The sequence below is a fragment of the Lonchura striata genome, chromosome 8 (genome assembly GCF_050655825.1).
Source record: "Lonchura striata isolate lonStrDom1 chromosome 8, ASM5065582v1, whole genome shotgun sequence".
Taxonomy (NCBI): domain Eukaryota; kingdom Metazoa; phylum Chordata; class Aves; order Passeriformes; family Estrildidae; genus Lonchura; species Lonchura striata.
The window spans coordinates 3,916,163-3,927,585 of record NC_140710.1 but is presented as its reverse complement, the minus strand read 5'-3'; the positions used below and the strand labels follow the sequence as shown (position 1 = coordinate 3,927,585).

Genomic DNA, 11,423 nt, shown 5'->3' with positions numbered 1-11,423 from the left:
AGCGCCGCGGCTCTGCCCGCCGTGCTTCATCTAGCTGCAAAATGTGGAATATGTCAGGATGATTTTAAATCAGGGTGTTATGTGTAATAAATATAATTCGCGCCATTCCTCGTATGAAATATGTAATATTGGATATTTGTTAAATCATGCCCGTCGTATTAGTTCCCCCCCCCTTTACAGGCGAGACTGGATGTATATTGGGAACTGATTTACAAGTAAAAGGATGTGGCTTGGCCAGGAGATGGGCCATGTCTGAGCTTCAGGTGTTGATCATCACTATCATCAGTGCTGATCGTCCAACATGGATATCATGGAAATCCTCAGACAGATCCATGTGAATGCAGCCTTCCCGTAAACTCTCATCAAGAATTCAACTACTCCGGACATTGAAAAAAAGAAAATCTTATTAACCTATAGACTCTGAATAGAAGAAAAGACTAACTGCTCAAATCTTGGCCTCAGGCGGAATTTTCCCTATAAAAACCGCCTGTGCCAGGATGGAGGTGTGTGGGCATAGGAGAAAACCTCTGCTGAGCTGACTCCTTGTTGCACACCCAGGGCTGACCCCGGGCTCGGCTCTGTCCTTTCCGTGTGGCTGACTAGATAGAATTTGACTGCAAATAAAATTATTTTTATTTTTAATCTGGCTGAATAAATTCTCATTTATAACAAGGGCGTTCTTTGATGTAATATCTTTGCATGCTTTCAAGCCTAAGTCAGCTTCCCCTAGTCAAGCACATCCAGGAATTGAGAAGGTTTAAGGATGTAGCAAATCGAGGTGTTGATGTGTATCTGTGTATACATTGCTAACTCGTCGGAGTAACGTGTATGTAAATTAGTAATCAATTATAATAGAAGGGCTGTGCTTGGAAAGTTACTGAAAAATGTGTATTTTATGATTGGCTTTTTGCAAATATTACAATGAATATTGTATGTGTAATGTTAGAAAGTTATGCTGTATTAATTCTCTTTAGTGTTTTAGATATGGTTTTAAGTTCCAACATAATGTTAAAATAAAGACTATATATGTAGCAAGAGTTGTTTTTTTTTAAATAAAATACTCACTTAAAAAAAACACTATAGTTTTAAGTTCCAGCATAATGTTAAAATAAAGACTATATATGTAGTGAGAGTTGTTGGTTTTTTTTAAATAAAATACTCACTTAAAAAAACACCTGAATCTTCCAAAAAAATTTATAGCTTCTTACCAGAAGAAACTAATTTCTTCAAACCTTACTCAGACTCGAAGATGCCATAGGGATTAAAGGAAACGGTTGACATACAATAAAGTTTCTTGTTTTAAATAAAATGTATGCATAACCATAAAAGACATATAAATATGCAACAAGTATATTGTTTTAAAAGTAATTCCTTTGTTCACAAGACATACTTTTTGTAACTTAGTGTCCGAGAGCATCCAAACGTCTGTAATTCTTTGCTTTTTATTGTCTTGTAATTGTCCTAACTCTAAACTTTATTACTCTAATTGTATTATTATTTTTATAACCATTTTATTATTATTAAACTTTTAAAATTTTAAAAACCAAGCGATTAGTGTTTTTCACACACTTGTTGCCTGGGAGAAAGACTGCCTTTTTTTTTGTACCAGAGCCCTCGTGACAGTTCTTAAGCATTGATGGTCATTGCCAAGTGACCACTTGTTGCAGTCCAGGCCAAGAAGGAACTTTATTTAGTGATAATTTTAAAATTTCCTCTGACACAGTTCCCTTAAGACATGCCCAGGCTCCATTATCAGAAGAAGCACGAAGAGTAAAATCTGTCAGTCAGTAACACAGCAATAATTTTTGTGACTGTGTGCTCCAGCCACAAAACCAGCTGAGCTGTAGCAGCAGAAAAGCACTTTGTCTAACCCAAGGCTTGTGTGTGTCCCAGCTGTCAGGAAATGGAGAACTGAGATGAAAGCTCTCATTAATGTCCTTACTAGACTTGGTATTTGCGTACTTTTCTTGTTTTCTCCATCTAGAATTCTCCATTCCTAAGCCATTCAGGCTTTCTACCATTTTATCTATAATTTTTCAACCTTAGTGTCTCCACTTTTTATTGAGTCTGCTGAAAACACACTGGTTTGGGGTCTTTTCTTTGTGTGCTTCTTTTTCCAATTATTTATTAATCCAATGCATTGTTTAACTCTGTCTGCATAAAGGATATAGAAGCTCTTCCTGCATTCCTACTTTGCTAAATTCTTCTTAAAATCAATGGGTGCTTTGAGTGTGCAAGAATGGGGCTAAAAGTTGTGTTCTACATTCTGCACTTCTAAAGTTTCCCCAAGCATCATTGCTTGCAATTAAAACTCCAAAGCAGACAAGCAGCAAATCCAGCACAGGTAATTATAGGATCTATCAAATACCAGCACTAAATATATCTCTAGATGAAAATCTGGTAAACAGTTGAGCAATTGGAAAGTCGTAGAGTGGGTTTTTTTTTTCCTCTAAATAGATGAATAGTGGAAAAAAACATTCTAACTTGTAATTTATATTATTGCTTCTCTTGAATTTTAATGAAGATGTGTGCATGCAACTTTTTTTGTCCTTGAGGAAATAAAATAGAATATTCTATGGTAAAGAGAGGCATATTAAGACAGTTTTGTAGCTGAGTTTTTGCTGACAAGCCTCATCTTTTCTACAGAAAAAAGACTATAATTCTCGTTGCAGAAGAAGACCATAAAGCAAATTTAAATTTTTTAAGACTTTAGAAGACCTATTTAGAGGTCATAAGTGATTTCCTAAGTCCAATTAAACAATTAACACCTGAACAGGTACAATTTTCTTGTGTGGGTGTGTCCATTAGTATTTGTGTTTCTCTTTATATAAGTACTTGTTCTGAACTAAATGAGGCTTTGTATATGTATGAAATTACTCACACAAGCAAATGCCAAATCCAATAAAAGTAATGAAAAGAAAAAAGTAATTAACTCTGACTATAAAAAGTATTTTTCTGTGCTTGGTATACAGACACTTCAGTATTTGGTACTAAAGTCTCTGCTACCAATTTTGATCATCACAATTAGAAAGTTGTCAGTTAAAATATACAGTCTTCAGCTTCAAATGAAAAAACTCACTGTAAAATATTAAAATATTTGGGTTTTATATAAATTCGAGGAAAAACTAATAATTAATTGATGGTATTGTAATTCAACTTTCAGTGTAGTTCACTTCTGTTCATGAACGCTGGGGTAAGACCCTAGCTGAAAAAATGCACTCCATCACCTTCTGCAAGTCAGAAATTGGATTTAATTCCATTTAGTCTGTTTGGCCAGTTGAAATATCAGGAGTTCACGTTGATTTAAAAGATCAGACAATGTTTTTCATTAATGTTAAGGTTTTTTCCAAATGTTGTGCACTAGAATATACTGCCTTGATCCACTGAGTGTGTTGTGTTATGTATTAACTGTCCTTTTGCTTCTCCTTCCCCATTGGGATACAAGTTAGAGCATACTTTTTAAGAATTTAATAGGTATTATTTTTGTTGCATATTATCTCTGTTGCTGATGTTTTTAAAGTAGATTTAAAATCCAGAAAATGAAGTTACTGAACCAAGCATAAATTTACTGTAAAACTGTTCCTCTAAAAGTTGTCATAAAATTCAATGCCAAATTGAATTCCAAAACACATGTGAAGAGGCTGGAAATAAGGAAATAAGGAGTGCTCTTTTCATTGCCTTCTAATTGTTCCAAGCAGCTTTTCTGGGTGCAGCACTTCAAGCCTTACAAGGACGGACACTGACCTCAAAAGTTAAATTTATGTCAAAAATTAGTCTTAAAAGAACCACCTGAAAAAGGTTGGGTGCATATACCACCAGTACTGCTGGGCCCACATGTAAAAACCTCAGTGGAAAATTAGCAGTACACATTTCCATAATTCAATCTTTCATTTAGATAATGCAAAGTCTCCCTAATTGTTTCTGTGGTGCTTGATTGGAGCTGGAGTGGGGCTGTAGGAGTGTTATTCCTCAGGGACCAGGGATCATCATGCAAAATGAGATGTGGATCTTGTCAGGCTGCCTGGCATGGATGAAATTTTAGATAGGTACAGACTGGTACAAGAGATTTGGTTAGAAATGCTGAAAAATAATAGTAAAAGTTCTGGAAGCTCATTTTAACTGCTTTGATAGCAATGGTAATGACTAAAGATTAATTTTAACATTGACCAAAAAGAAAAAAAAAGGTAATTGCAGCATTTAAAACCCTGAGGCAAATCAGTGTAAATGCTTTGGAAAGGATAATTATACCTGCACAAGGAAGATCTGTTTAATAGCATTAACTGGCCCAATTAAGGAGAAGTGGAGGAAGGGCCAATCTGTTACTTCTTTAACTGTTCACTGAAAATGTAGTTTCAATATTTGAGCAGTAAATATTGGTTTGGCATTTTCCAGGATGATTCCCCAAGGTTTAAACATTTTAAGAAGTATTGAAGTGATCTTGTCTTCAGTTGTCAATAACATCCCAGAGCTGCAGTGTTTCAGGAGGACCTCGGTGTATTTACATGGCAGTGGTTAAGATTCTCATCAGTAACCTCATCTGGCATAATCCCAGTCTAAACATCCCTAAAAGATGATTCTTAAGTGGGAGAAGATGGGACAAAAAGAGGATTCTTTGCTGTTCCACAACAGCAGCAGGTTTGGCTGTTTTGCCACTGCTAAGAGCTAGAGGCTGCGGAGTGGAGTGGTGAGTACAGAGGAGGATCTGCTGCCACGAGTTTGCCCGGGGGCTTCCCTGCTCTGACAAACAGTGCTGTGTGTGATTTTAATGCAGGTGTGGAACACACACACAGGTGTGTGCACACACCAACACCTGCAAACCAACACGGGCATTTTGTGTCAGAGAATTCCAGGGCACTTACTCAGAGAGACAGGCGGGCACGGATTTTACATGGGGGAGTAGAGAGAACAGAGTTTAAGAGGGTTTTAATCCAAATCTTTCATTTCCTTGCTGCAGTGCTGCCATTGCTTCTGGCACTGTCCTCAGATCGTGAGTGGTACAAAAGTTGTAGTTGAAAGCGAAGGCCAAAGCTCACTTTGTGGAGTTGCCCAGGGGCAGTGGCACTGTGTGCAAAGGGCAGCACTGGCCTCTTCAGAGTTGGGATGTTTTTTCTCTGCATGTGTTTAATTTGAGCTTTCCAAGGCAGCCACTTGGAACTGCAGAATATACTTTAGGCAACAGCCAGCTCTGGCATTGTTAAAGCAAGCACACCCCCCTTTATAACCCAAGTAGGCAACAGCACAAAGGCACTCTCTACTATCACCCACAGAACCCAAAACCCACTGCAGAGACTAATTACTAAATAACATGAGCAAACATTCCATTAAAACAGGATGATGCAATCGGGAAAAGGATAGCCAGAAATTTTAGACTTAACAGCCTCAAAATCTGAATAATAAAAAGCATTTTAATTTTGCAAAGTTTAAAGCTGGAAAAGGGCTCATTGTCTCTTTTTCAGTGAGAGCATCGGAGTGGTAAGGTCAAGCAGGCAGAATGTGATGGACTTTTACAGTAAAATACAAGATCTGCCACGTGCAAAAATGATTTGGTGTGAGAGGTGGCAGGAGAGAATGAGTACTCAGCAGGGACAGCGGGTCAGTTTGGTTTATTCAAGTCCACATCCTACAGTTGCTCTACACAGTTTTATTCAAGTAGAACGATCTAGTCCAAGGAGAGGCTCTCTGCACTTCAGTTAATCTCATTTTCTTGATTAACTGCAGATACCTTATCCGTCCTATTAACCAACGCTAGTGCATTTCCAGTCCCCAACCAGTGTGCAGTCCACTGTGCTGAAGGACTAGCAAAGAAATAACCAGCTACAACTCAGGGCTTTCATGGGGCAGTCCTGTAATGAATAATAAAAATTTGAATGGCACCACAACAGCATGTCTTCTCAATCTCAGCTACTAAAAAGAAAAGCAGGAGCCAAGGAAATATGCTGACACTGTTACCTGTTAAAATTCTTTTCAATAATTAGTTACTTTTGCCTTTTGTACTGAGTGTTATGTCTAAATGTTTATATTATAATATAAAATCTCATAATTCGCCTTGAAAATAATATTTTTTCCTATGATGGAAAAGAGAAAAATGCAGGGATTTTAAAAGACTGGTGAAAGCCACCATAGATGTCCAGAAAAGACTGTACATCTCATGATGCCTGATTGAAGGACAGCACCAGCCTCTCAGACGCATGGCTTTGATCTGCTCTGCGTAAGCTAAGAAATTGTTTAAGCAATGTACTTGGAACATTTTTATTTTCATCCTGGATTTCTTCAGCTGAGGGCTGCTGAGATCTAGATTTTTAATTTAGTCTGTTTTATTAATGGCTGCTAGCAAAATTGTGTGGAGTTAGGCCAAGTTCTGAGTTTTCCTATGATATAGAAAGATCCAGCCTAGATCTCAAATTCTCACTTCATCTTCTCTCAGACAAGTGTGTATTCCTGACTGACAAACAACCAGCTTTGATGTGTTGCTCTAAGGCACGCAGTGAATTATAGACCCTCCTCCAAAACTGTGAATGCATTAATGCTGCTGCTGCAATTGCATAAAAATCTTATTTTGGGAAAATATGATGCATCTGCCTCTAAGTATGTACCCAGAATTTTCCAGCAGGTAAGTGAACAAGTGTGAGGTCAAATGGAAATGGTATATGTTGAACCAAATGTTATTACCCAACAGCATCTATAAACAAAGGCAGAATCAGAATCAAAGCTTCTTCCTTTTTTCCCCTCATATCCTTTCCATTCAATAGAACTAGAGCTGCATTTTGGTGGTTTGCCGTGGAAGCAGCACATTCCTGACTGTTGTTAGAATTACAGATGAGCAACACTGAAACTAATTCAGGGTAGAAAAGAGCTGCTGGCCCTGTGGCAGTGCCCTGGTGGAGCAGGTGCTGCTGCAGGAAACAGAGGAAAGTGATGGACTTAGACATCCACATGCAGCACAGAGAATGGAACTGACAATATCCCAACATTCAACAACCAGCATTATTTTCTTTAAAATGTCCTTCACGGTGGGTATGACTCTCCAAACCAGGAATGCAGCAGATGAGTAGGTAGCAAAGCAGTCCAGTTGTGTGTTGGCCAAATTCCAAGTTCAGTAATTACACTCTGATCCTAAATTCCCCCCACCCCCCAATAGCTCAATTGGAATAAAGCTGTTTTTCTGCCTGTCCCAGAGCATTGTGCAGTGTTTCTGTGAAGCTGTACAACACTGAAAAATATCTCATCCCATTAAAATTGCCCAGGGAATTTAGGTAGACAGAAAGCTATTACCAGAGTTGGAATGTGGGCAGAGCACCAAGGTTAAGTTACACTTGCATGGGGATCAAGGGATCTTTGCTGACGAGGAGTGTCAGACCCTTACTAAAGAGCACAAGTGGGAATAGCTCACTGTGCTGCCTGAATACAAACCTGGCAACTGGGAATCTCTGCACCTGGAGGGGACCCAACGCCTGGGATGTTTCTTAACAAATCACTCTGTAAAAGCCTCTGATGTTGCAGAGTATCTTATCATTATCTTATATGATTATTCAGTAATATTAGTGAAATTATTTGCTGATAAAAAAGTTCCAGAAACTTTTGTTTTTCAAAGCCCCTATGAACTAAAAACAAACTGCATTTTAAAACAGTCTACCATAAGAAAAGCAGGATATAGCACAAATATGCTGAGGCAAGTGTTTTAATTTCAGTAAATAGATACACCAAGAACCCCACAGAGTATTTAAGTATTTAAGCAATCTGAGCCAGGCCTGCAGCAGGAGTGAAAGCCTTCTGTGTTATGTTAAATAGACAACTGTAACAGTTTTCTTACCCACCAAAGCAGGAGTCATTTAAAATATTTAGGTAACTGACTCACAAATTCATTTATACGCCAAAAATTTATTCTTACTAAACAAGAATAATTTAAAACATTTGCTGTACAAATTCCTGTAGGAAGGAAAAAACTCCAAATCCATCACATATACCGAGTCTGTTCATTGTACTTTGTGCCTTGTTTTTTTCCTTATCTTCCTGTAGTTGCCGTTCTTCTTTCAGCTCAGGGCAGTTCTGAGCTTGGGGCTTTGATTTCCCTCATTTCTTTGCACTCAAATTTTTTATATGTCTTTGTGCGCAGCCACCTGAGGACGAGCAGCACGGCGATGCCAACGCCAGCAGTCAGGAGCACCACGGTGACCACAGCACTAATGCCAGCTGCCAGCTGCCTCATGCAGAACTCCGGGGGCTTCTCATCCACGTAGTAAATCCAGAGCTTTTCAATAGCCAGAGCATCTCCATTGACTGACACAGTTAATTTACTGTCGGAGGGAAACACGGAGTCATTCTTCACATCTTTTTCAAAGTAATAGGCCACGTCAGCTATGTCTACATCCCCCCTGGGTTTCTTGTTCTGGTCCAGGCGGATTTGGATGAGGGGGGGGTCGTACTTGATGGCTGCGATGTACTTGGGGTGCAGCTTGTACCTGCTCTCAAACAGCTGGCTCAGGGCCTGTGCCACGTCGGGCACGCCGAAGGCACTGGAGCTCCCCTCGTGTGTCAGCTCGATGGAGATCCACCTTGTCCGCACCAGCTCGCGGCAGCTCAGGCTCCTGCCTCCCTTCTCCGTCCTCCGCACGCCCGCGCTGTTCACGCACCAGCAGGAGCTGGACCGATTGCACTGCCTGGCTTTGAAGTCACCGCTGTCCTCACAGTCGGGGCTGTAAATGCCATCCATGCCTGACACCCCGTGGGGAGGTCTCCAGAGGCGCTTCTCCTGCAGGGAGGTCGTTTCTGCCTTCATCAGGAAGCATTTAGAAGTCAGGGTTGAGCAGTCTACAGGGTGAGCTGAACCTGGCAGCCTGCAGGTGCAGTTCCCTGGGCCCTCCTGGGCACACACTGCCCACTTGTTGGTCGCACAGGTACAGCTGTCGTGGGCTGGTGAAGCGACTGCCAGAATCAAACCCAGCACAACCCCAAACAGAGGCTCCATAGTGCAGGAGAAAAGCACAGATAAAGTCCTGAGCGACAGCAGGCAGCATCCAAAGCTTTAATCTCCTGATGGAGGCTGCTCATTCCTACACATTGGCGTGCTGCTCCCTTTATTGATTCAAATCAGACCCACCAAACAGGTTCTTCTTCCAAAACAACTGGCATCTCCTTCCCAAATCCCAGTCAACAGCTTCCCAGCTCCCTGTTACTTCTCAGGGAGTGGCACCTGCCTCCAGCTGCCTCCCTCGCTCCTGCTTGATGAGGAAAGAACAGGGAAGAAAGAGACAGCAGCCAAGCTCCTGCCATGGGCTTCTGTTATGGATTAAAGACAAGAAGCTGGCCCTTTTCCTTCTTTAGACTTTGCATGGACTGTATACAAATGGCTGTTGAAGGAGTTTCTTCCACTTCTGCAGGAAATCCTACTCCTCCATTTCCATCATGGTTGTTCCTGTGTTTCACTGCACAGCATCTCTATCATTCCACTATCTAGATTCTTATCAGTTATGGATGGACTTTCTATTTCCATATCTTTATTAAATAAAGCCTTTGGGAGATTGATGGTTGCTGCCTGGTCAGCTGCTGTTTCAAGAGGAACCACAGCTGACCAGGTTGATGGCTGCAGAGAGCAACCTCATTTTCCAGCATGGAAAGTTTCTCTTCCACCTTCCCTTTGGCACATGCTCATCCTAAGGCAGCACTAGGAATAGTGATTTTCATGCTTATGTTACCCTGACAAAGTTGTTTGTTATTTCTTAAGCAATTTTTCAATCTGAAGTGTAGTAATGCCTTTCACAGAACACTCCAGTGGCTCCCAAGTCTCCCAGTGATCTACAAACCTGTATTACCATTTCCATGTACTTTGGCAGCAGCTGACAAAGATTTTCCAGTTTGTATTAAGTCAGTCCCATTAATCTGATTTGTCATACCCTGTCAGACTCTTTATAAATCATTATTTTGAGACCAGTAATGACCACAGAGAGAGCAGTGTGTGCACTCCCAATGCCTTGCAGTCAGCTCCTACCTGTGTGCTGCTCACCTGAGCACTGCCCCACTCCTTCCAGTGCCTGCCAGCTCCTGCACTCGTGGCTCTGAGCACACTGGGAAGGACCCTGCCTGCCAGGGAATAGGTGTAAAATCAGAGCTCCACATGGAAATGGCATGTAAATACCCTCTGCCAAAGCAGGACACAATCTGGATATTCCTTCAGGTAATAATAACTCCAGTTAGTTTTCTTGGAAAATAATTGAGATCTACAGTTAAAACAATTATTAAAACTGCCAGGTAAGTCAATTTGTCATGTTGAGGATTCTGTAATAGTTTAGCAACTCTTTTCCCATTTCTAAGTCATTAATTTACCCATACTACAATAATGTCCCTTTTTCTTTTAATTTTCACATCCCTCCTTCAAAGTCAAAATCCATTTAACTATCACCTACCTCCTCAAATCTTGTCTGTATTTTATTTCCCATTATTGAAATGCCAAATGTGAAATACAGTTCAAAATAAAAGTGCACTTCTTCATTGACTTTTTCTTTTACTGGTAGATTTTCCCCTTTGTAAATAAGGAAGGAATGGACTTATTTAAAAACAAGTTTTTCCAACTATATATATATATATCCAACTATTTATATATATTTAAAAAAATGTAATGCCTCTATGACACAAAAAAAAAGTATTATTTCTTTTAATCCATGCTAAGCTGCAACAGTACTACAAGAGTTAATTATTTAGAACAGCAGGCTGTAAAAGGAATAATCCTGTAGGAAATATAGAGTGCATTATTTCTTTAGTGATCTCTGCTTCCATGGAAACAATTTCTCAGCACAATTCTAAAGCTTGTAAAAGTAGGGCAGTAGGTCTATGTAAAGCAGCAATTAAACAACCCGAATACTTTTATCTAGGCCATTAAATACTTTGTCCAGCATCAAATATGATTACAGTGTTCACTGGGATGTTACACCACTGGCTGCTTCCCGTGGGGATGGATGAAGTCCTTATCCCTCCCTTCCTCGGGGGTCCACAGGACGTCTCCCTCCCTGTGCAGACACTTGGGGTGTTCAGCTGTGCCACATCTTCCTTTTGGGGGGCACTGCTGGGCCATACTCTCCTTTTGGGGGGCACTGCTGGGCCATACTCTCCTTTTGGGGGGCACTGTCCTCTCCACAGCGTCTCTTCCCCCTGCAGCCCTGCCCAGCAGTGAGCAGAAGGGATCTGGTACCAGGGCTGGAACCAGCACACTCGGATCGGATGGGGAATGTGGCTGATGGAAAGGGATCTTTGGGCACCTCGGGATGTGCCTCTGCAAACCCCTCTCACTGCTGGTTCAGGACTGTGACGGGTGTGCCAAACACTGGGTACATCCCAGCATCCCTGCCCCCGGCACCCCCGGATCATCGTCTGAGGGAAACTGAGGCAAGCACCTCCCAGCGAAGCGCTCCTCGCCGGCCGCAGGTTTACAC

The 11,423-nt window shown here is 40.9% G+C and overlaps 1 protein-coding gene across 1 annotated transcript; it reads right to left on the bottom strand.

The window, feature by feature from the left end:
• Nucleotides 1–2: 2 nt before the first annotated feature.
• Nucleotides 3–11,392, bottom strand: TACSTD2 (tumor associated calcium signal transducer 2). The gene is made up of 2 exons (XM_085586161.1): nt 11,068–11,392; nt 3–11,036 (listed from the first exon to the last, which is right to left on the bottom strand). The coding sequence occupies exon 2, from the start codon at nt 8,963–8,965 to the stop codon at nt 8,036–8,038; it is 930 nt and encodes a 309-aa protein (XP_085442287.1). The 5' UTR covers nt 8,966–11,036; nt 11,068–11,392; the 3' UTR covers nt 3–8,035.
• Nucleotides 11,393–11,423: the final 31 nt, after the last annotated feature.

Bases quoted from the DNA above. Each gene is read 5' to 3' on its own strand.
- TACSTD2 (XM_085586161.1), bottom strand. From the start codon at position 8,965: ATGGAGCCTCTGTTTGGGGTTGTGCTGGGTTTGATTCTGGCAGTCGCT.